General features: G+C 45.2%; 1 protein-coding gene across 1 annotated transcript in view; it reads right to left on the bottom strand.

Moving 5' to 3' along the window:
• Positions 1–25,119, bottom strand: part of COL4A6 (collagen type IV alpha 6 chain) — a 294,347-nt gene that overhangs the window by 40,377 nt on the left and 228,851 nt on the right. Inside the window, exons 21-27 of the mRNA XM_054996028.1 lie at positions 24,506–24,666; positions 21,881–22,060; positions 19,069–19,252; positions 11,854–11,925; positions 4,745–4,852; positions 2,162–2,383; positions 1,348–1,509 (exon numbers count right to left, since the gene is read on the bottom strand). Coding sequence (XP_054852003.1) covers positions 1,348–1,509; positions 2,162–2,383; positions 4,745–4,852; positions 11,854–11,925; positions 19,069–19,252; positions 21,881–22,060; positions 24,506–24,666 — 1,089 coding nt within the window. The remainder of the gene's footprint in view (positions 1–1,347; positions 1,510–2,161; positions 2,384–4,744; positions 4,853–11,853; positions 11,926–19,068; positions 19,253–21,880; positions 22,061–24,505; positions 24,667–25,119) is intronic.

Below are 25,119 nucleotides of genomic sequence, written 5' to 3'. Positions count from 1 at the left end.
GGCCATGATTCTGTGCACTGCAACACTACTCTAAACAGAAAAATCCACTTCTGCAAAAAGATTAGTTGTCTGAAATGTATATGATCAAACTATGGCTGGTTTAAATAAAATAAAGTGAGAGCCTGTGATATGCTGCCAAAGGTTTTCAGGGGAAATGGGCCCCAGTCTGCAATAATACCTGATTTGGCAGGACTGATTTTCTACTGACTGGCAGTGTTAATGCTCCTTTCCCTCTCGAGTGCCTGTTGAAGCCAAAGGCAGTCAACAAGCCATCATCTTTTCAAGACGCCCCTTGCTTCCCCATCTCATTATTCAAAGAGAAAAAAAAATTAAATCTAAAACATATCAAGATATTTTGTTGTGGCAATTCCTCTTAAGTTTCATCTTGCAGGATGAAAGAAAGGATGCACTCTTCATTTCCTATTGCTGAGAACAAGGGTCTCCAACCTTTCTGAGACTTAGGACACCTTTGGAATTTTAAGAGGGGGTGCAGCAGAGCACCACTCAAAAATGGCTGCCACAGGAGGGGAGCCAAGTGGAATACCGCCCCCCCCTCCTTACACCTCCTGGGAAGGAGGAAATCCTGAAGGGGGAATGGAACGACACACCGACTAAGGCAAGCCCAGGCGCTTACCAGTCCCTTCTCATCTTCCACTGTGGAAAAACGATTTCATTTGAATGAGGGCAGCAAATAACAAACCCTGCGTTACCATGGCTACGCCCACTTTCTGACAAGCTTGGCAGGTGCCAAGGGAAGTACTGGCAGGCACTATGTTGGGGAACCCTGTCTCAGAAGGACAGAGAGACACACAAGCACTTATGGAAAAGTGAATGACAATGGAGTGACGAGGATGCAAACCTTCTGCCAAGATTAAGTTTTCTAGCTGCTGGGAAAGTTCCAAGATTAGAGCGTGATTATGGGTAATGAAAGTTAGTCACTGATGATGATCATAAATGAAACAGGCTCAATCGCAGCTATGCTCCTCTCCAGAGTGCATTCAGAGTGAGGCAGTAATATTTCCTTTGGGAACTAAGTCAGGTGGCCTGCCTGGTCTATGTTGCTAAATATAACCACCAGTAGTTTCTGGCTGGTGATCCAACATGCTGTGGGCAAATCAATCAGGTTCAACATCAAGTATGTTCAGACCACTGGAGCCCTGAGACTTAGGCAAGATGTCCCCCAGCCCCCTGGTGAAAGACGTGACTGGGAGAGGCCCCCTCATGTAACGGGGTGTCCTGATTTCATATCCAGTTTCACTACTATGAACTTGCCAAGTTATAAGGGGCTCTGCCCCTGGAGGAGATGCATGGGAAGGGGCAGTTTTTCGTGTTTGAGATGCTGCATACCTTGTGCTCCTGGGAAGCCAGCTGTGCCCACCGGACCTGGTATTCCTTTTACACCTGATGGGCCTCCAGGCCCTGGAGGTCCTCGTGGTCCATCAGCACCAGGAAAACCTGGTTCCCCACGTCCACCTTTTATTCCTGACAGACCTGGCCTTCCATCCTGTCCTGGAAACACAGAAGCCATGCAGAGCATAGGAAAAAAAATAATCAAATGGGAAATAAAGTAAAGTCTAACTGACTGTTGAAGAAAAGGAAAGTTCTCAACAATGCATCTGTTGGTGGTGGTCAAAATCGAACTGCACAGGAGAGTTCCAGCCCTGCACTTCAAGTCATGCACATTGGCTTGATTCCCTCTAGGAAGGCGCCGCTTGGTGCCAGTGCCTAGGATTACGCTCTAGAGAGTTTCAAAGGATGCTCTGTGCAGACGTGAAGGCTGTATGGGCACTTGCACAGAGACTACAAAGAAAAATAATCATTTCTTTGTAGAAAAAGAATCAGCATTACCGTGTGGCACAGGCATCCATGAAACCGAGCCTGCTGCGACAGATGTATAGTGTTCCCATCAGGTGGCAGAGGAACCCACATCAGAAAAGAAGAAATGGCCAAAGACTTGCACACAGTTAGGTCCGAGGGCCATGCATTGCCAAGGACTGACTGGAACAGATCAAAAGGCCCATCTCCTCCTGCATCTTGCTCACAGTGGCCAACCAGATGCCCCCAGAAAGCCACATGCAAGGCACGAAGGTAGCAAAGTTCACCCTCCACGTTCCTTCCAGCAACCAGAGCTTTAATCCACTTATAAGAAAGAAGCACCAACCTTTCTGTCCAGGAAACCCTGGATTTCCAGCCATGCCTTTCTCTCCTGGCCACCCTGGCCGTCCTGGATCCCCCTGAGGTCCTCTTTCAGCTCCAAGCACTTCACCATGTGGTCCCTTTGCGCCTGGCAAGCCGGGAGAACCTGGCTTTCCAGGTAACCCGTCTGTTCCATCAGTCCCTGGAAGTCCTTGAAACCCTGCGTCTCCACGAACACCAGGAAAACCTTACGTGACAAAAATGACTGTTAATGCCAAAACTCTTGTACTACGATCTCCAACTTAATCACATGCAACAGAAATCTGTCATATGTGTTTAACAGAGGTCAAGAGGTCCATCAGGGCGCCCAAATATATAACATGTATTTCATGAATGAGGCCAAAATATCATGTTACAGATATTCATGTTCTTCTGTATATTTTAATGAGGGTTCTAGATCTCTTTTTGGTAAAAAAAAATCATTCAATAAGATATCAGTCTAAAAAGCAGCATGTGTATACATAACTATATACATAAACACTATGTGAATCAGAGCTAATATCTGTGGGACCGCCTCTCCCTATATACGCCCCGGAGAACACTTCAATCAGCAGAAAAACAACTACTGGTGGTCCCTAGCCCCGAGGAGGCCCACCTGGCCTCAGCCAGGGCCTTTTCAGTCCTGGCCGCGACCTGGTGGAACATTCTGTCCATCAAAACCGGAGCTCGGCAGGATTTGTTGTCCTTTCGCCAGGCCTGTAAGACAGAGATATACCGCCCAGGCATATGGCTGAGGCTGGGCTAGGCCTCTGCCAGCCATGTGGGGGGAGGGCGTAAATGAATGTTTTAACCCTCCCCATCCGATGTTCACCACTACCCTGCTTTTTAACAGCTTAATAGCTCCTGAAAAACCATAGCAATGGCTGTTGCTATCCTGGTATTTATTTATTATTATTGTTATAACTGCTTGAGATCATATAATGCTGTCTAATGTCAGTCCTATAATAAGTTAGCCAAAAATTTGTGTCTTTGAAGTGGGATAGGCAGTTATTGTTAAGAGAAGGTTCTGAAACCCTGTAATATGACAGGCTAATTTGATCAAGAGTTTTTTCTTAGAGGGGGTTCCTGTGACCTTCATACTTTTGGGAAAGATACTTTTTTTTTACTCATGTAATTGCTCTCCTTTAATGATCTATGTAGCTAGATTGATTGCATTGATATTACGAATACTGAAAAATTATTTTGTAATAATAAACATTTAAAATAGACGCAGAGACTCCATAATTGTATTACTTGTGAACAATACCCGGTAACGAACCCAAACTGTTATCTGTGGTGTAACTCTTGCCAGGAGTTAAATGATATGACATAGGGAAACTAACTAGAAGCTCAGGGCTTCTTAAGTGTACACCAATATCTGAATCAAGCCTGACCAGAGTCATCCTGAACACACTTAACCACTATGCTACAACAGCTCTGTTGTTGTATGAACCCCTTGCTCTTTCCTTTGTAGTTCCTATCGCAAACGGGTGCTTGAGTGAAGTTTTCCCAAACCAGGAAGCCTCCAGTTGTGCTTGCGCATAAAGAGAGGAGAAGGGGGAACCGTAATTGGTGTGCACAAAAACAAAAACAAGCAGTGTTCATGCCTGTCATGGACAACTCCCTCTGCTGGTCATGATGGCTGAAGGAGGCCCAGAACTCAGACCGAGTTGTCAACTGCCAGGGCCCAGATGACCATGGTAGACAGGTGTACATTCCCTCCTAATACCGTATATATTTGGGGAAGGGTGTGCATGCAGAATTTTTATAAACTGCTTTAAGAGTCAAAGTAAATTAATGTTAATAATAGTATCAGTAAATAAATGTTAACAACAGTACCAAAATAAAAATTCAGTGGCCCCGTAATGACTAACGATATTTATTTTAGTAGGAGCTTTTGCGAGTCACAGCTCCCGTTCTGACTCACAAAAGCTCATACTTAAATACATATTGTTAACTTCTAAGGTACCATGGTTACTTGTTTTATTTTGCTACAACAGACGAACACAGCTACCTCTCTACCATAAAGATAGTTTCAGGTGGGTAGCTGTGTGGGTCTGCAGTAGAAGGGCAAGATTTGGGTCCAGTAGCACCTTAAAGAGCAACTAGAGTTCCAAGGCACGGGCCTTTGAAAGTCAAAGCTCCCTTTGTCAGATAGACGGAGTGGAAAAAGGAAGGAGTTCTTATAATCTAGGCAGAGGGTGGGAGGACTATTGCTCGTTAGCGTGTCACGATTCTAGCTATTATACTGGATCTGAATCTTGCTCTCCCTCTGCCATAATAACAGTTCCTACCTCTCTCCTACCACTCGGTTGAGCAAAGTGTATTCATTTATTTATTAAGATATTTATAACTTATCTTTCCTTTTGGCTCAAGTTTAAAGACTCCCTCCAGTCTAAGGAGACGTCCTCCAACTTAACTGGCTCTTCTTTCGGAAACAAAACCACTTTAGCTGGAGGTAGGCTACTTAGGAGTTAGGCTGGATCCACCCCAGTATCATCAGCCCAACCCCCGGTTATTTTGAGACATTTTACACAATCTAAAATCAAGTATAATTCCAAATGCTTACCTGGTACTCCTGGGAGCCCAGTTAATGCTGGTGTGCCTGGCTGCCCTTTGATGCCACGTAATCCAGGATGCCCTGGAGCCCCTGGAAACCCTTTGCTACCTTTGGAACCTGGAGATGAAGAAGATTGATTTGGCATGAGATTCTCAGGTGTGAGGTGAGACCCTTGCAGACTTAGACTTATGTAGACTGAATTAATGCTCACACTAGGAGGCCAACTTTGTACACTGTACAAATTTCTAAAAAGTGGATCCACAAGCACACTTGTGGTTCTGCTTTTTTCCATAACATGTAACAAGGGCATGTCCTCTTGCAGGTTCTGGATGCTCCAAGGTGAGTAAACAGGGTTGTACATACCTGTAACTATTGTTCATCGAGTTCTTCTGTGCAGACACACATTGGGACTGTGTGGGCCTGCCGACCGGAGAAGTTTTTATTGCTTCCATAAATCTCCACTAGGGGACCGCTTCCCCCAGTCACATCGCAGCCTGTTTTCCCGCCTAAATGGTCACATGACTATGTGGGAGGAGCAGCCCTTTCCCCTCAGTTCTCCCGAGTTGCCGCGATCTCATACTGGATCTTGCCAGAGAGTTCATAACAGGGTAGGACGGAGGGATGTGTGTCTGCACAGAAAAACTCAATGAACAACAGTTACAGGTATGTACAACCCTGTTTTCATCTTCGTTCTTCTGTGCATCCCCACATTGGGAGATTACCAAGCTACACACTCACAAGGAGATGAGGTGAATCTCTCTCAATCATAATTGAATAATAATAAAACTTAATCAAAGTATGTAATAAACTTAATATTAAAAAAGTTTGCAAACGCACAGGGAAACGGGAGACATGCCAATAAAGATATAAGAACTTGCAACGACTTAAAATTGCCTAGTGTTTACTCTCCCTTTTACTTTCTTTCTTTCTATTAAACAAAGACTGCAGTACTGCTCTAATTGTCACCACATTCTACGTGGCGTGAACCACTACAGTATAACATCAGACAAAGGTGTCTGGCTATAACTAGTCAGCTATCTTGCAGACTCCCCTTCTTTTCTTCTTCTTTTTAATTATTTTAATTTTAGCAAGGAGTGCAAAACTGCCACACGCTATGTGCAATTGATGTCTAAAGTGCAATGCCCACCGAAGGCACTCGATGATGGCCAAGGAATTGCTTTATAAGCATGAATTAGAGGTATTTTTCACAGAAACACTGAGGAGACAGCGAGAAACCCGGCAAAGTAAAAAAAAAACAAACAGAAGGGGAGCCTTGAGCAGCATGTTGGTATGCCAACTGGATGCCTTATTACCACATGGCAGCTGGGCTGACATCCATTTGCCCTTGACTGGGCTCAAAAATGCACAAACAGATGCAGATCTGAATGAAACCCCCCTTGTCATAATTAAAACACAAAAATGACAACGCTCTTCTGAACTGTAATGAATGCATTAGATGTCTCTTGTGTCTTGAATTGCGGGTTTCACAAAATACAGGCAGGGTCATCTCTTGAAAAAGTCAAAAGAGAACAAGAAACCTAGTAGAAAATGAATGTCTGGACAGAGGACTGCACCATGGTTCCTGAGATTATGTCAAATTTAGCCCCAAAGGCTGGTTCAGTCCTAGGTACTGACGAGTCACATGTTCTCCTAACTAAAGTAATATCACGAAAAAGCTCACTCACAATGGCAGAAAACTCCAATGTGCAAGTGGCTAAGGACTTGGAGGATGCCAACATAAGGCTTGACTGTACCAAGGACAGGGACCACTGAGGGACCAACGGTGACCTTGGAAAAAAAAGCTTGAGCATCCCTTTGAGGAATTGGTGGGACTAGGATGAGAGGGCACAGGCTTGCCTTTAATCTGAACGTGAACAGAGTCTAAGGTAGATAGGTGAACCTGACTAGTCAGGGTAGCAAAAACCCTCTGAGTTCAGGGTGTTTAGATACGTAATAGAGAAAGAGTAAAAGACAACTCTCAGTCATAGTGCTCCTACTCTACATCTACTCTGAAAGAAAAATTTCCATTTGGAGTCAAAAACATCCAAGTGGAAGGTCCCATGTTCAGGAGTACTTGAGTGGACATCGCCATAGAATGGGTCGAGTGCATCATTCTGACAAGTGCATGAAACCCAAAACACGAGGAAACAGTGACTCCAGTTGAATCATGGCCAGCACCAGAGGAAGTGGCATGTACTTATGTTTGGATCAAACAAATAACGTAAGAACCCAATTTGCTTGGTCCAAAAAGGGGATACAATTTGAAATATCCCTCCCAATAGGTAAACTACTCTGTATGCCAAGGAAAATAGATAGGATGCATAGAATAGACTGTTCATACTTGTAGAAACATGTCTTCAAGAGAAGGGATTGCTGTCTGTTCTAGAACAACAGCACCCATGCCTTGGCATTAACGCTAGTTGTGAATTTGTTCACATCCGGAACTACCTGCTGCAGAAATATTGGCTACAGGTTGATATTGTTTACAACACATTAATGAGTGGAACGCAAGATGGCATTCAACCCCATTGGTCTGGTGTTGGCTAAACCTGGGATCAGGGCCGGCGCCAGGATTTCTGCCACCTGAGGCGCGGGGGGGGGGGGGGGTCAGCTTCAGGACTGCTCCTGTCCCCTTGAACACACGCACCTGGACTGCGGGGCGGCGGGCAGCTGGGTGGGAGGGCTGAGAGGCTGCCGGCACAGCCAGGCACAGCGGGCGGCTGGGGAGGCGTGCGTGTGTCCTCCCAGCCCTCCTGCTCCGTTGCTCCGTGCGCCGCCCTAGACACCTGCTGCGCCTGGCCTATTGAATAGGAATTAATGGTCTGACAGTAAAAAGACATTACATATTTAAGTAATGGAACTCAAAGACATACATTATGCTCTTGTTTCATCACAGATATGTGTTGAGGCAAAGATATTCAAGCCCAAATGGATGACACTATGGCAGTTGTTACCACAAGTGGGAACACACAGCGTCGCTAACCCTTGAGCTGAAGCTAGGGTCTTCTGCACTTGGGCAATTTCTGACAGGATTTTCCACGTATAGTGTTTACATATCAGACAGGGCCGGCACCTCCACTGAGGCAAGCCCAGCGATCGCCTCCAGCGCTGAGGTGCTGGAGGGGATGCCGGGGGTGGGGGCACGTGCCGCGGAGCTGGTGGCAGCAGCATGCAGGTGGCTGACAGGAAGGGATGGGAAGCTGCCCGCGTGCCGCCCCGGCCGCCTGCCACACCTGGCCTGCAGTCTCCCAGCTCTCCCATACTGCTGCCACTGCCAACACACGCTCCCGGCCAGGAGCAGCAGCTACAGGCCAGGCGCGGCAGGTGTCTAGGGCGGCACGCTGTTAGGAAAACACAAAAGGGGAAGATCTATGTATAGAATACCTTTAGTTGGTATTTGAATCACAGATAATGCCTGCTAATGTCATTGACAGAGATATTGGAATAATTGTTCCCAAAATCCAGGGCAGCAACCCAGCAATTAACTTTTAAGTGAGACAGTGAAGAGGAGAATGCGACCCTTCTATCCTTGATACTGCAGGTATAGCAAACTGTCAGGTATAGGCTAAAACATCTACCTTCTCATTATGTACTAGTAGAAACTTGAGGAAGAAACCATAATTTAACTTCCCTGAAAGGGCCCTTTTCCTTAAGGAACCAACTTTATTCCTCCATTGATGTCAAGGAAGTATTTGCAGCTGGTGCAGGTAATATACACAGAGTTTGTTGAATTCTAAGTCGTGGTCATTGTCCATTATGGCTAAGACCCGAAACAAACCAAGTCCAGTGCGATGAGTTCAAAACTAAGCAGAACCCTTCTTGCCACCCGAGGTAATGGTGGTGAGCTGGAAGGATGTTGTAACACTGATCAGTTGTGTTAGTGACCCCAAGAAAGTCCTTCCTACTGCGAAATCCTCTTGTCTATATGCAAAAGAAGGGAAGTACCCCCAAACAGAATAATCTACTTCAAATATTATCGAAGGCTTTCACAGCTGGAGAATGATGGTTGTTGTGGATTTTCCGGGCTGTATCGCCGTGGTCTTGGCATTGTAGTTCCTGACGTTTTGCCAGCAGCTGTGACTGGCATCTTCAGAGGTGTAGCACCGAAAGACAAAGATCTCTCAGTGTCAAACTCAGATCCAAAGTCTCAGATCCAAAGGGTCTTGCCTCCGAGCAAAATCTCGGATCCAAAGATATCGACTCCAAGAAAGGTCTCAGATCCAAAGTAAGTCTCAGATCCAAGGGAGGTCTTGGATCCAAAGGGCCCTGGCTCCGAGAAAAAATCTCATATCTGAAGGATCTCCCCTCTGAGAAAGGTCTCAGATCCAAAAGAGGTTTTGGAGCATGGTACTTTTCACCCTTGGCTCCTACCTCACTGATCCAGCCCAGAATGGGCGCTCCTTCATGGCAGGCAACTTACTGCCCAAGTACCAAAAGGTCTCGGATCTGAAGGAGGTTACAGAGCATGGTATTTTCCACCCTTGGCTCCTACCTCACTGATTCAGCCCAAGATGGGTGCGCCTTCACAGCAAGCGACTCACTGCTGGAGTATTGAAAGGTCTTGGATCCAAAAGAGGTTTTGGAGCATGGTGCTTTTCACCCTTGGCTCCTACCTCACTAATCCAGCCCAAGGTGGGCACTCTTTCATGGCAGGCGACCTGCTGGAGCATCGGAGCTTGCTGGATGCTGTTTAGCATCAGGTGACGTAACTGCATGGGGGTTGGAGTATGTTGGACACCTGTTAACGGCAGATGATTTCGCTGCCTGAGGCCATAGCCTGCTGGATTATTTACACCTCAGAGCTGAGCAGACGCTTCACCATGGCAATTGATCCAGACGCCAGAGGAACAGAGCCTGTCAGAGTTATACCTCACTGCAGGCCATCTCAGTACCCTATCCACTGTCCTTCATGAAACAAAAGACTCTGAGGTAATCTGAGGGGCGGCAGTTATGACATGCAAAAGTCAAAACTAGCCTGTTAAAACTTCCTCAAAACATACAAGACATAAGAATGAGTGAAGATATTCCAAAATTTATTCATTTTCCCTTCAAATAAAAGGTTCAATTTTTAAAATTTATGGAGCTCCTGAGCAACATTTTTCCCATTGCGGTGGCAAAAAGAGAATTGAGGGGAAGGGGCCGCTTCCTCCCACATAGTCACATGACCAGTTAGGCGGGAAAACTGGTGAGACATGACTGGGGGAAGCAGCCCCCTAGTGGAGCTTTATGGAAGCGATAAAACTTTTCCAGTCGGCAGGCCTGTGCATGCGCAGTCCCAATGTGGGCATGCACAGAAGAACAAAGATGAAGTTTTCTTCTGCATATGAGTCATCATGAACAAGTTTCCTGGCACTGCATTATTAGAGGTGGCAGAAAGCAGACTATGAAAGCATTTACATGCACCTGTTCTTCCTCACTTTCACCATTAAGTGGTTTATCTAAACTGTATCAACACACAGAGCTGCAAGAACTTCTGCTAAGCTCATCTCTTTAGCCCCAAACTGCGACAGAACAGTCAGCGCTATGGCAAGTAACAGCTTCTGGACCACAGACTTGATTCTGCTGCCTGAAAGAGAAGGGATTCTAAAGCCCAACCCATTCAGTTTGCCGACTGTAAGTTTGATGGTTAGAGCTGCAACAGTGAACTGTTCCTTCTTTCTCCTTGCAGGTTCCAGAGCTAGGGTAGGTGCTGGAAAAGGCCTCTTGGCAGAGTCCTTCCTGGACAACTCTACCAAGAGGTCATAACAATAAACTGAAATGGAACAAGCAAGCTTTTAAATTCATAAAAACTTTAGAGACAGAACAGAACCACTGCTTGCGTTCACTTTTTCAAAAGGAAGAGTGCTACTTTAACTTTCTCTCAAAAGCCTTAGGTGCTACCTCAAATCTTTATGTTCCTAACCTAATTTTTTCTAATAATCCAAAAGAGCTCCCTGCAATTTTTTCCCCAGCTTTACGGTTTTCTTTCAGCCCCTCTCCTTTCTGCAGCATGAGAGCTGTGCCAGGTTAAGTGGCTTCGGGGTTCTATCAGCGAGTGTCCAATCCTGCACGTCAGAAACACAGACCAGGCACGCCTCCTCTTCTCCCTAGCAGCGTGCTGCCTACTGGTTGACTGATTTGATTTATATTCCACCCTCCCCATGAAAACCCTATTTTACTTTGTAGCACTTCATTTTTGCAGAATTTCTGGATCTCATTTTCACCCTACAGGTGGCCCAGGCAATAGCTATAAAAATAGCCTGCTCTTATTTATTTACTTACTGTATTTATACCCCACATTTCTCCTCAATAGGGACCCAAAATGGCTTTCATCATTCACCTCTCACTGTATCTCCACAACAACCCTGTGAAGTCAATGAGGCAGAGGGCGTGTGACTGGCCCAAGGTCACCCAGCAAGCTTCAGGGCAGAGTGAGGAGGATACAGCCTCCATAGACATTACCTGAAATCAACAAGCTGCCGAACAATACATTAAAGCAGCACAATGGAAGCAGTAAACAGCAGCAATAAAACCCAGTCTATCAAAAACACTGTGCTGTGGTTTAATTCCTGACTGGACAAGACTGCTTTTCACAAGAAGGTGTATGCCACGAGTTTGGACTGAGGGCCAAACTACAAGTGACAAAAGGCACAGGTTGGACACTTGTCAGCTTCCCTCAAGTTTTGGCGGGAAATGTAGGCAGCTTGGCGGAATGTTGGACAAGTGACCGTTGAAAAGTCCATTGGACAGCAGTCGGAGAGCCAAGCTGCAAGACCAGGATGCCTACATTTTCCATCAAAACTTGAGGGAAGCTGACAAGTGTCCAACCTGTGTCATTCGTCACTTGTAGCTTGGCCCACAGTTGCCAGTTTATTCCCATACTGGGATGGCCTTTTCTAGCTTCGAATCCCCCAGCCTCTCTACCAGTGTTTAGGTCCAAAATCATGCAGGTGACTGTGTCCCACCAGAATGCTCAAATGAGAACCAGAATTGCTGGTATGTGGTCGTATGGCAGTATCAAATTACATTTACAAAAAATGTGAAAACTGGCCCCAAGAAACAAAATTTTATTGCAGATAGTCATGCTAGAGGAATGATCTTAGGCCTGTGTGTATTTTGGTACAGCGCAATGTTCATACCTGGAACTCCTAGAGGACCTGGAAGCCCAGGTGGACCAGGTGGTCCAGGGATTATGCAGGGCAACGTCATACCTATGGAAGAAAATGTATTAAAACTTTTACTTATCACTTTGTGGTGAAGAAAATCCAGTGATGATATTTATGTTTATCCATGTAACCTCCTAGCTAAAGAGCACTCATCAATAAGCACTCAATAACTAAACAATAAATTTAAAATTTTTTTTAAAAAAATAAATTTAAAATAACTAAACAATGGCATATTAATATTTCTAACTTTGCTCTGGAAGAATTATTCTTCCCCATATTACTGATTTAAAATCCTGGTTAAAGTCAACCTCTCAGTTAGGGTAGAGGAAAAGGGTAGAGATTTTGTACTGGAAAGATCTGAGGAGAGGGGCCATAAAATCTTATGGTTTGTCTCCAGTTTTCTAACTATGATTAGTGGACAAGCCATTTCATGTCTCAGGATATGGTTGGAAAGCACATGGCACAGGAACCCTGCTAAAGTTCAACAGGCTTGGATTTCATCAGCGTCCAGGTAGAAGACCTCCAGAAAACCTCACATATGCTGCTCTGAGTTCCATAATGGAACAAAGAAGGGATGTAAACACTAGGGGTGTGCGCTTCGAGTTTCCAATTCAGGAAAAATGCCCAAATTGGACCCGATATGTAAAGATTCAGAGTTCCCGAATCGGGGCCAGCAGCTGGCCCCAATTCGGAAACCCTGAATCAAAGCTTTCTGAAGCAATGCGGGTTGCTTTGGGAAACTTCGAGGCCTTTTAAAATGGCTCCCTCCCACCACCCCACTTACCTGAGCCTTCCCATGGTGGAGGATGAGGTGGTGGCATAGGCGCGGAGGCATCGGCTACAGCCCTCCCCGTCACCCATCTGGCCCTCGCAGCAGCAGCGCAGATGGTGGAGGAGCAGGCTCTGGCCTTCCTCGCCACCCAGCTGGCTTGGCGCGACAGTGGCATGGTCATCAGAGGAGCTGGCTCCAGCTTTCCTCACTGCCCATCTGGCTGTGGCAGCGGTGGTGCGGAAAGCAGAGGAGCCAGCTCTGGCCTTCCTCGGTGCCCAGCTGGCTGCTGTGGTGGTGATGGCACGGGCAGCTGAGGAGCTGGCTCCGACCTTCCCCACTGCCCAGCTGGCCGGTGTGGTGGTGGCAGCACACCCTCCCACCGCCCAGCTGAGCTTTGTTCCTGAGAGGTAAGTGGGGTGGGAGTGGGGATAAGTGGGGGGTGGGAGGCTGGGACAAAGCTTCCCCCCTCACTTTGGTATGCTCTGAATCTTTACGGAGCATACCAAAGCGATTTAAAGTTTCGAATCCTGAAGTGGCTTGCCACTTTGGGGTTCGGGTTATTCTGGAACAGTTTCCCGCTTTGGGTAAACCCGAAGCAGGAAACCCGAATTTTCCCCTGGTGCACACCCTAGTAAACACAATGAATTTCTAAAAAATACACGTCTTATCTACAAATAGCGATGGGCTTAAAAAGCATGTTTGCGGGATAACAGCTACTGTTATCATTTGCTTCATAAAATATAACTGTTTCTTGAAAAACATTTTAGGATTTTCAGTCTGTAACAGAAAACTCTATCTTGTTCTACAGGAACTAGAGAAAAACTCAGCAGGGCTTATATTCAATACGATGGCCTGCATCCACACCAAGATATGCCTTTAAAAGACTGGAAGGCAAGTTGCAGTCTGTGAAGTAACTAACAGTGAAATCCTAAACTGAGTTACTTCAGTCTAAGACCATTTACTTCAATTAGCTTAGACAGGAATAACTCTACTTAGGATTTCACTGTAAGACAAACAGACTTCAGGCAAACACAACCAACTGTTTTTGAGATGGAAAAGTTCTCACAAGGCAACTGTTCTCAGGGCAAAACCACTCTCTTAAGTTGACTTTCCACCTCAAGTATCATTCTGTGAATCAATCAAGTGAAACACGGTAGCCCAAATTGTACCCTTGCTATGGGGGAAGCAGCAAACAGGAGCAGGCAGGAATAGTGTCCTCATGCCTTCTTCCCAGGCCACTGACTGCTTCTGCTGCCCCCTACCCCCTTCCCTCCATTGAGCCTGCACTGTAAAGCTATGGTAGGGCTCAGCCGGGAAAAAGCCCTTCCAAAAGAACTAAAGAGAGATGGGGGCGTATGGAGCTTAGCTCGGCTCCCTACCCATAGCGGCTGTAGGTGAAGCATTGTAGACGCTCTGCCCACAGCTCCTCCACAGCTCCTTCTTTGAACCAGACCAAAGGAGCGTTTTCTTTAATAATATTTGAAGGCCCTGAGAGGCCCTTGAGTCACACTCTGAATAAGCATGACACGGTGTGGATGCTAGTATTTAAAACAGGGGGTTTTAAGTGGAGGAAATCTTTAAGTAGAAGCAGAAGTCTTAACTTCATCAGGGAAAAGCCAGTATTGGGTTGTAGATGCTTTAATATGCTTCAGCCTTACAATTCAACTTCTAGCTTAACTTTGTGCCTAATTTTGGCATTCCAACTATTTCCATTTGGGGGAAGTTACCAATGCTGTCACCTTCTACATGCACGTACGTCTGGATGGTGGCTAAAGATGCTGATAACTTGCAAGATTTTTGTTATTGTGAGATGTTGGCCTGTGTATTAGTGAGGCTCTCACTAAAGAGGCCAGTAGGAAGGGGATGGTCAGCGAGCAGTGACATGAGGAGAATGTTCAAATTAGTCCCTTAGAGCAGGGGTGGGCAAATTGCGGCCCGTGGGCCACATGCGGCCCGCTACAGAGTTTTTTGTGGCCCGCCAAGACAGTCAGAAAAATCCGCCTTGAACCGAGATTTCCTTCCCGTGCGCGACCGAAGATTCGTCTCGTATCGTGTGATAGGGTACATTTGTCGCATTAAACTGATTCTAAAATTAAATGTGCTTGCAGCTATAGATGATATGAAATTAGCACAATAAATAAATTGAATAAAACTACCACTATTTTATTTAATTTATATTTATTGATTTTTATGATACAATTTATACCTTTTCTGAAATGCAAAGTTAACTAATGAATGCAATCATTTTAAAAGGTGCGGCCCTTCGCTAACCTCCGCTCCCACAAAGTGGCCCCCGAGCCAATACAATTGCCCACCCCTGCCTTAGACGCAGACAGGCAGCTGGGAAAGACCACAAACATGGGAAGGTGAGATAGGAAGCAAATTTAAGCTGCTCCCCTCTAGGAGATTCTTAGGGAAGGGGGCAGTTTGGGCCAGTTCCCCTTCCCATGGCAGTCCATTCATGAGTTTTTACACAGTACGGCACTGGCTCCAGGAGGTCTCGTGTCATTTCACTTTCATGGTGTAGAAAGGGCACATGCAATGCGATGTATGCTTGTGAGGTACATTTCTGTAATGCTTAACTTATGCTTGGATAATACCATATTTTTTTAAGTATCAAGGAAAGGATTCATCAATGATTTTGCAGCCACATTTGTACACCAATGCAAAATGAACTTGTGAACTGTCACACCATAGGCATTATTTTTCCAAAAAGTCAGTTTGGCTATGAGAGGATTCAATACGCACATGGTTGCAGCATTGGTGCTCTTATGTCTAATTATACTACATTCAGGAAACAAGGATTTTATGGCTCTGGACTATGCCAAGTATATTGCAATAAAGGGAAGGTATGTTGTGTTTAAGCAAGTCACTGGACCTCATGCTAGTCGAAAAAAAGTTGTAAAAAAGTCAAAAAAAGCAAGCAGTGACTGCAGGAGAACAAAAATCCAAGGGCTTGGATCCTACAGAGGAATTCCACAATGAAAGGGATTTCCATCCGCAGAGTGCAACTTTCTCAACTCCCTTGCTGCAGCCCCAAATGCCCCCCCCCCAAATGCTGCTCCTATGGGACGAGGGGTGCCCAGAAACAGCATGAGAGATCTGCAATGAGAGGAGGAACTGGCTAAAATTTCCCCCAGTTCATGGAAATACTCTGCTGGATTCAATCCAAGGATTTGAGTAGCTTTCTGGATAAATGGAACTAGATTTGTAGAGCACGTTATTGGTGTAAAATTAACAGTTGTTGCAGAACAACAGAATAGCTTGGGCTGGAAGGACTCAAGGCAACATCTTACTCTCACAACAGGGCATTTACACTCACTCACCAACTTTTCTAGTTGCAGCCCCTTGTGCTTGTTGGAAAGCAGCTCCTAGGGCCAGAAGGCAAGGAATGGCATTTGATATGGTGCTGGGGAGGTACAGCTGATGATGGGAGGAAAATCACTGGAAACTGAAGAAGCTCTGCCCTCCCCATGGGTATAAAAGTACATTGTGCAATGGGCTCTTTGGGTCCATGCCAAAAAACAGTAATCTCAAGGCGGAGCTTGCGACTCTCTTACAGCCAGATCACTGTTCCCCTGCCCTTCTCTACCCCGCCCCCACAAGATGCTCCTCCACTCCATTCCTGGCTATGACCAAAGTGCAACCAAAGCAAGCAGAATAAATTACATCTATCAAGTGCCTGCATGCAAATGTGCATACTCTCCAGAATTCATTCTCAAAATGTGTATTTCCTGTGGTAAAATCTTCCACATTTCTGTTTCGAAGGTTGGGATAGCAAAATCCTGGCTATAGAGCGATGTTTTGTTCCACAGCCATTGTAAAGCACATGCAGTAAGCCAAGACATGGAAATACGTAGCCACAAAGAAGCAGAGTTTAGCATTTAAGCATCCAGTGCAAGTATACGGAAAAGCGCATGTAAGCAAGCTCTCTCTGTTGGCTGGATTCAGCCGGCCTGCAGTGCCCCCCAAATGCGACCCCACTCCCTCCCCTCCCCTCCCCTCCCCTCCCCTCCCCTGATGTCAGACAACATGCTTTTCTGAATCTCTTAACAGGAAGGAAGAAGACTCTCCTGTTACCATTTTGACAACGGGCGGGGCCTTGCTCTCACCTCCCTCAGTGTCTAAGATTCCATTACCAAACGCCTCACTGCAGCAGCATTCACCTATACCAGTTAAGCAAAGGAGCACAGGTTAATAAAGGCAGAGAAAACCCACAAGTCTGAAAGCGTTTTCCTTGGACCACAAGCCTAACATATTCACAGGCACGACAGGGGGGACATGTCTGCAGATGGCCAATTCTGTGTGTTCTCACTGGTATTAAGGGAAAGAATATACAGACCCTCTTCATTTTCAGAGATCACATTTTTGGAAGAGGGAAAGCAGGGGGGGGAATGCAAAAGAGTATTTTGCCTGTCAATATACATAGGCATCTTTTACACAGCAAGATTAAATATCCTCTTTCTCTTGCTACAAAATGTTTAATATGCATAAGTTAAGAATAAGGAATCGTATTAAAAATAAAAGTAGAAGCAGAAAAGCAGAAGACACTGTTAAAATTGTTTTGGAAAGCTGGCATTAGAACCTAGGGAAAAAGGAGGGAATATTTTTTTCTTCCACAGGGTAGCAAACAAAATTTCAGTTGAGACGTGGGCATGGGGTTCTCATCAAAGGCAACCCCCTTCCTCCCCACATTATCCCTCCTCTTGCATTCCAGTGATTTTCACCCACTTTCACTCTTAAGGCCAGGATGCCCCTAGCCAGTAGGAGCTGATCCAGGTTTATTACAGAATAGATAGATATGGATTCATGTTTGGTCACCGAAGGCAGCTTAATGAGAATGGCATTAATCTTTGCTCACTACTCCTAGGGCAAAACCTATCACATGAAGGTCTGCGTAGGCTATATCTACAGAAAGGTCTTCCTATATGATGCCATATTGGATGCACTGCGATATAAGCCTGGCTTTCAAGAAACCCTATGCAACTACCACCAAGTCCCTGCAACACTTTCAAGGCTTAAGACGGCATCAAAACATTGGCGGAGCAGGAGTAGCCCAGCAACTGCCTTGCTGGATTAGACTAAAAACGTATCTTGCCCACAATTCTGTTTCCAACAAAGGTCAGTCAGGTGCCTCTGAAAATTCACAACCAGGGCATGAAGCCATTCCTTAGGTTTCCCCCCAGTACCTGGTTCCAAAGTACAGTTATTGAGAGCTTCATGGCCTGTGTCCAGGGCTTTTTTTTCTGGGAAAAGAGGTGGTGGAACTCAGTGGGTTGCCCTCGGAAAAAATGGTCACATGGCTGGTGGCCCCGCCCCCTGATCTCCAGACAGAGGGGAGTTTAGATTGCCCTCTGCGCTGCTCCAGCGGTGCGGAGGGCAATCTCAACTCCCCTCTGTCTGGAGATCAGGGGGCGGGGCCACCAGCCATGTGACCATTTTCAAGAGGTTCCGGAACTCCATTCCACCACGTTCCTGCTGAAAAAAAGCCCTGCCTGTGTCTAAACAGGAACTCTTTTCATACTCATTAACTATAAAACATAAGCTTCCTTTTAGATCCTCAGTATATTCCTTCCCAAGCAGGATAGATTTAGGACTGAGCAATGTAATGTATTTAAACAAATGAAGGATGTTTAGATATCACTGGAAAAACAAGACACAGAGATAATTTTGAAAAAGTATGTGACAGTGACTCTAAGAGCCATGAGTTTTTCAGTTCTACATAAACACTGATTTAGTTCTGAATGGGCTTCAGGCTGTGAGTAAATTTAAATTTTTAAGCGAGTCTTCACCCTACAATGATCTGAACACTATTTCCTCCAACTAGGGCTTTGCCCTGGTCCTTCTACCCTGTTACGTTTTTTTCACTGTCTTCTTGAATATGACATACGTACAAGGCTGCTGGGCATATGTGATGAGACTTTTTTGGTTGTGGCCCCCATGCTTTGGAATTTTGTGACTTTGGAAATTCATCTTGCCCCTTTGCTTTTGGCTTTCCAGAATATTATTCCAGAAGTCTGAGTTGAATTTATCTCCTGATGGTTTGTTTTGCCAGTCTTTACGACCTTCACTGAAGACCACTGTTTTTTCTGACACTGTAATACTGCTGCTACTCATATTTCTTTTTCTGCTAGTTGTTTTTGCTGTATTTAGGTTTTTAATGATTGGTATTTGAAATTTCTATCTGTAAACTGTCTTGAGTGTTATTTTAGTGGAGCAATGAGGAAGAAATAGAAATAGTGAAGAAAAATAAGTAACAAATAAAACCATTTTGCTGAGCAGCTGCTGAAATATTAGGTCAACTGGTTAAAATTAGAAATCTAGCTGGCTCCTTTGAAAACCAAGGGATCCAGCTACATTATTCACATGGTTCTTCAGGACAAATTCAAAAGAAGAACTACCTCTGACTAATATACCTTTAAGACCTGGAGGACCAGGCTGACCTGGATGTCCATCAAATCCTGGTTCACCTTGCGGCCCACGATTTCCATTTGGGCCTGGATAACTACCGCCGAGAGGACCCACCTCACCCCGCCGACCCTTCAAACCAGGCAATCCTGGCAGACCTTTGTCCCCTGGAAAGCCCAGGCCACCATCACCCTAAACACAAAAAGGGAAGTTTTTAAGAGTACAAAACAAAGCAACACAAAGCAATCAGAGTGAATGTGTCAAGAAGAAATCAAGAATCTCACTGTTTTTCAAATTAATGGCAAAATGGTATATGACGCCCTTCCAATTACACCACATTAACCCTGATGTTTACCAGTTTTGCTGGAGACATTGTGAATTGGTCAGAGATGATCTTCATTCATGGTAGAGCTGTCCAAAAGTTCAATCTTTTTGGGACTTAATCATAGCAAAAATTCAAAAGATAACAGGATATATAGTCCCTAAGCATCCTGAAACAATCCTTCTATGTCTCTGGGAGGAGCCCATAATTCCAGCTATTAGGAAAAATTTTATTTATACTATGCTTTCTGCTGCAAAAATGTTAGCATCATCGTGGAAACAAGAGAAGCTTTCCATCAGTATCAAATTGGAATAGGAAATTATGGAATATTTTTTATCATGGATAAAATTTCTGATTGTCTCCACTCAATTGAAAACTCATGGTACCAGTCGACCTTTTTGGAGCAATGGTTATTATCATTATTATCATTATCATTATAGTCTGGCCTCCCCGCAAGCGGGCTCAGGGCAAAGCACACAAATAAATACAAGAAATAAAACAGTAAAATCACAGATTCATAAAGTCCAAAATCCAAGTTCAGCGGCATAAAATACAGCTCCACAACATAAATTCCCAGTATACCCTTCACCCTTCCATGAAAATCATATAAGGAGAAGAGAGGGGGTGGAGACATGAGTTGATTCTCAGTTGGTCACTACTCATGTGTGGGGAAAGACGGTCATATTGCCCCCCCCCATGGTAGGAGACTGGTAGGGAGGCTGATTTGGTGGATCTAAATGCTGGCCTCAGCCACATGCCTGGCGGAATATCTCTGTCTTGCAGGCCCACTGGAAAGACACAAAGTCTTGGCAGGCCCAAGTATCTTCCGACAGAGAGTTCCACCAGGTTGGGGCCAGGACCTGAAAATGCCCTGGCCCTGGTTGAGGCCAGTCGAGCCTCCCTGGGGCCAGTAGGTGTTTTCCTGCCAATCTAAGTGCTCTCCAGGATGCATACGGGGAGAGGCGGTCCCTCAGGTATGCTGGTACCCTTCATAAGTTATGCATGCAACACAAAACAACCACACATCTATAACTCTTTAGTTTAAAGCTTTGTTGGCTTAACTTGAAAAGTTGTATTATGTATAGTAAAGATAATGCTAGCTTCCAGGCTTTGTAATGTTACTTCTTTCATGACAAATTTATTCTCTTTGTACTGTAAATAGTTTATTGCTTATTATTTTGTAATGTTTGGGGAGAAAACTACAAAAATAAGAATTTTTAAAAAAGAATCTCAGGAACATCAGCTGAAGATCAAATTAGACATGACTGTGGTGGACAAGCACATTGGATGAGAGAACAGTACTGCAGAAACTAAACATGGGGAGGCAAGATATATGGAGGTGAGGTTCAGCACCCCTCTCCCGCACGTTAAACTGAAGGTCTAATAGGACGACAACACACTTTCCTGGACCCCCTCACCGCAACATAGCTGCTGCGGGGAACGTTATTTTAAAAAGCAGATCCAGAGGAGTTAGCCGTGTTAGTCTGTAGTAGCAAAATCAAAAAGAGTCCAGTAGCACCTTTAAGACTAACCAATTTTATTGTAGCATAAGCTTTCGAGAATCAAGTTCTCTTCGTCAGAAGGAGTTGTTTGCATCTACTCCGCCCTCCCCTCTCCTCCTCTATATCTGACCAGTTCTTTTTGCCCTCCATGCATCTGACGAAGAGAACTGTGATTCTTGAAAGCTTATGCTACAATAAAATTGGTTAGTCTTAAAGGTGCTACTGGACTCTTTTTAAAAAGCAGAGGGAGCATAATTCAGTTTGGAACTGCAGTGTGGGGAGAGGAAGGGCTCCTGCCGTCCCAAGTGCCATTTCTCCAAGCTGAAACAGACCGGGGTGGGGGTAGTTATTTGGAGCTGCATGTGCTGTATTCTGGAGAATCTGGACTCAGCTCTTTAGAAAGTGCAACATCTACTTTGGCCCTAATACATCCCCCAAATGTATAGGTAAGACAGATTGGTATTTACAGTGCAATCCTAAGAAGAGTTACTCCTGTCTACGCCCATTGATTTCAATGGGCTTAGACTGGAGTAACTCTTCTTAGGATTGCACTGTTAATGTATGTTTGCTATTCATTCTTTGTATTTACTCTTTGTATCAGCCATAACAGGAAAGAAAAAAAACATCACTCCACTTTATTTGTAATGGGTGAATCATGGGCCCGTGGCATCTGCTTTGGCCTTAAATTTTCTCTGATCTGTACTAATTAAATGTTGTTTCTTATGCTCATTTGTACTCTGAGCCTGATTTTATCTTCTAAGACTGTAACATATGTCAGCTCTGCCCCACCTTTCCTAGTTATCTTATGTTTTCATTGTAGCGTCGCTAAACATGTCCTAAGTTCTGTGACCCAAATCTCTGCTTTCCCTCCACCCAAAATGCCCTCTTGACAAGAACTTTATTGCCTCTCTATCCTGTAATCTTCACAGCAGAGCCTAAGAAACAACAGGTTGTAACGATCAGCGGTTCCAGTTCTCAGAACATGTACAAACTTACCGGAGGGCCGGGTTGACCTGGCAATCCTGAGACGCCATCCCTACCAGGAGGCCCTGGAATCCCTGAAGGACCTATTCGGCCTATATCTCCTGGATCTCCCCGGAAGCCTCTGCCAGTGGCAAAAGACGGTTCTCCTTTTTCTCCCTTATGGCCAGGAAGACCAGGCTGACCGAATATATTCTAGAATGCAAAACAAAACAAAAACAGAGTTAGCAAGTTAAGAGATAAACACAGTGGCTCAATTCAGACAATATGCCAAACCCATGGTTAAGAAAATTCAGCTATAGTATAGCGTGATGTCAGAACTGTGACAGACTGGCAAAGCAAACTCATTATCTATGATCTGAAGAGGGTTTGCTAACCATGGTTTGTGCCAAGTAGACATGGGCACGGAACGGGAAAAAAATGAACCATGTGGTTTGTGGTTCATTCATTTTCACGGAACACGAACCATGAATTAGCCAAACTTGAGCCAGTTCCGAACTGGTTCAAGGGAGCCCAGAACGGGCAGCTTCACGCTCACAGCCAAACTAAACAAGACTTTCCCAATGTCCAATACCCACCAAATTTGCAGGTGACCTAGTCCTCACTGTCCTCTACAGACTCCCAAGTTTCAGAAAGATTGAACCCAGGGAAAGGCATGATCCATGGGTCCCTCCCTTTCCTGTCATTTTCTCTTCACAGTGGCAAAAACTGGAGTGTCTGCTGGCAGCTTCTTTGAGGGGCTGGCCCTTTTCCTGGCTGGATGGGCCAGAGTGGGAGCTCTCTAGTTCTCAGGGACAGCTGCCAATCAAGCGTGGAGGCCTCAGATTGGGGGCAACCAATAGACTGCCACCATTGCTTGGGCAATGGATTGAATTGCACAAAGTGTCTGGCTTCCTGAACCAGCAATGGAACGGAATGGAATGGTAGGAAAAGTTGTTTGTTTCGTAAAAATGCAGACCTGAGGAACGCGTGTCTTTGAAAATGAACCAGCCGTTCCATTCGGAATTTTGTTCCGTGGTTCGTTTTGTGCCCATCTCTGGTGCCAAGTATGATTTGGTGATGTCTGAACTGGCAAAACCATAGTTATGGCTATCACTTTGCCTACAGGGGACACCTTCCCTAGTCAGCAAAGAACCAAAAAGACTAAAGAACAAAGCAGGCAAGCATTCTAAAATCATAGTTTGGGTTTGAAACTATGGCTAGTATGAACCGTGGTTTGATAAGTTTATAGAATTATGCTTTGGCTGCAGAAAATGAATATTGACAACTTTTTCTCCCTCTGCCATAACATGAGAACTCAAGGGCACCCAATGAAGTTCATGGGCAATAAATTCAGCATGGACAAAAGTAAATATTTCTTCACTCAACAATTAAACCGTGGCATTCACTGTCAGGGGGTATAGTGGTGGTCATTAGCATAGATGGCTTTAAAAGGGGATTAGACAGATTCATGAAGGATAGATCCATCTGTGGTTACTAGCCATGGTGACTGAAGGGAACCTCCATACACAGAGGCAGTAAACCTCTGAATATGTGCGGTAGAAGGCAACGTAAGGGGGAGGACTTGTTTTCTGTGCCCAGCTTTTTGGCCCTCCATGGCGACTGGTTGGCCACCATGTGAAACAGGATGCTGGACTAGATGGACCACTGGTCTCATCATGCAGGGGAGAGGCCATGGCTCAGTAGCAGAGCATCTGCTTGGCATGCAGAAGGTCCCAGGTTTGATCCTCGGTATCTCCAGTTAAAAGCATGAGATAATAGGTGACGTAAAAGAACAAACTGATCCAGTTTGGTGTAGTGGTTAAGAGCAGCGGGACTCTAATCTGGGGAACTGGGTTTGATTTCCCACTCCTCCATTTGAAGCCTGCTGGGTGACCAGAGCTCTCTCAGCCCCACCCACCTCCCAGGGTGATTGTTGTGGGGATAATAATAACACACTTTGTAAACCGCTCTGAGTGAGCGTTAAGTTGTCCTGAAGGGCAGGATATAAATCAAATGTTGTTGTTATGTCTGAAATCCTGAAGAGCCAGTGCCTGTTGGAGAAGACTCTCCTGACTTGGATAGGCCAAAAGGCTGACTCAGTCTAAGACAGCTTCATGTAGCCTCTTGCGCTTGAGTCACAGAAAACTTTGCTTCCAAGGAAATCCCCACCCAAAGAGGCAGAGGGGGAAATGCAACATAAGAAGACTTTGCTCACCTAAACTGTTTGCATTTTAAACGGTTACCAAATTATTTAGATCTTCTTAGATGCTTTGTGCCAACTTTTAAGAGAGTTGTTTACAGCCTTCCAAAGTCTTCTTCTACCAGTTGTGCCATTTGCTCCCCAGGGGTGAACAGCAACTCAAGATGAGTAACAGTGGGGGGGGGGGGGAGAGTGAGTGATGACTGGTTGAAGGTCATTCAATAAACATCATGCCTAAGCGAGGATTTCACCCTAGGCATCAAAAGTCTATCCACTGCACTGCATTATATGGCTTGAATTCATTAACTATTCAGCGGCTTGAGAACGTGTCTGAATTCTTTTCGATCTTCAAGGCAGGATTCCTTCTGGCAGGTGGACACAGCCAAGGCCAGCAGCCCAACAAGGCCTTCCCCTCCGTTTAAATCAACTGAGACTAGAGGAATCCATTCTCGACTCACCGATGGTCCAGGGGACCCTGGAAAGCCACTGTCCCCTGAATCCCCTAGAAGTCCCTTGGGGCCAATTTCACCTGGTCTTCCGGGGTGACCAGGGGAGCCAGGCTCCCCTCTCAAGCCAACTCCTGAGAATCCTCCATCGCAAGCACAGTCACCTGCATCACCTGGAAAAACAAGACATCCAAGAGAGTTTTTTCACATTTTGGAAACCACAGTTTGGATCTAGTATCTCCCTTCCACTGGAAGAAGACTTGGTGAAAGGGAAGCCTTGGATCCAACCCTGTAAGTCCACAGGCTCGTTCACATTTTCCTATTATTCCTGTTCCTCCACACCCAGGAAGCAGTGCTTCTTCCTTAATCTCGTCTTGTTATAGGGGCCACAGCTCAACAGCAGAGCCTCTGATTTGCTCGTATAAGGCCTTCTGTCTAAGTCTTCAGACAGCACGGTTTGGAACGGCTGCTTCATATTAAACCTGAGCATAAATTTAGAGACGCATTGAAGAAATTTCTTTTAAATGTACGAAATTGACTGCTTAAAAAAGATTGGGCTACACTAAAACTTCAAGCCAATCAGAAATGCTCCCCTATTTACTTCTATTTATCTGATCAGAAAATGT

This window comes from Eublepharis macularius, chromosome 13 (assembly GCF_028583425.1).
Source record: "Eublepharis macularius isolate TG4126 chromosome 13, MPM_Emac_v1.0, whole genome shotgun sequence".
NCBI classification, from domain to species: domain Eukaryota; kingdom Metazoa; phylum Chordata; class Lepidosauria; order Squamata; family Eublepharidae; genus Eublepharis; species Eublepharis macularius.
Note: the sequence above shows the minus strand (reverse complement) of the source record. Positions and strands in the feature narration are given on the sequence as shown.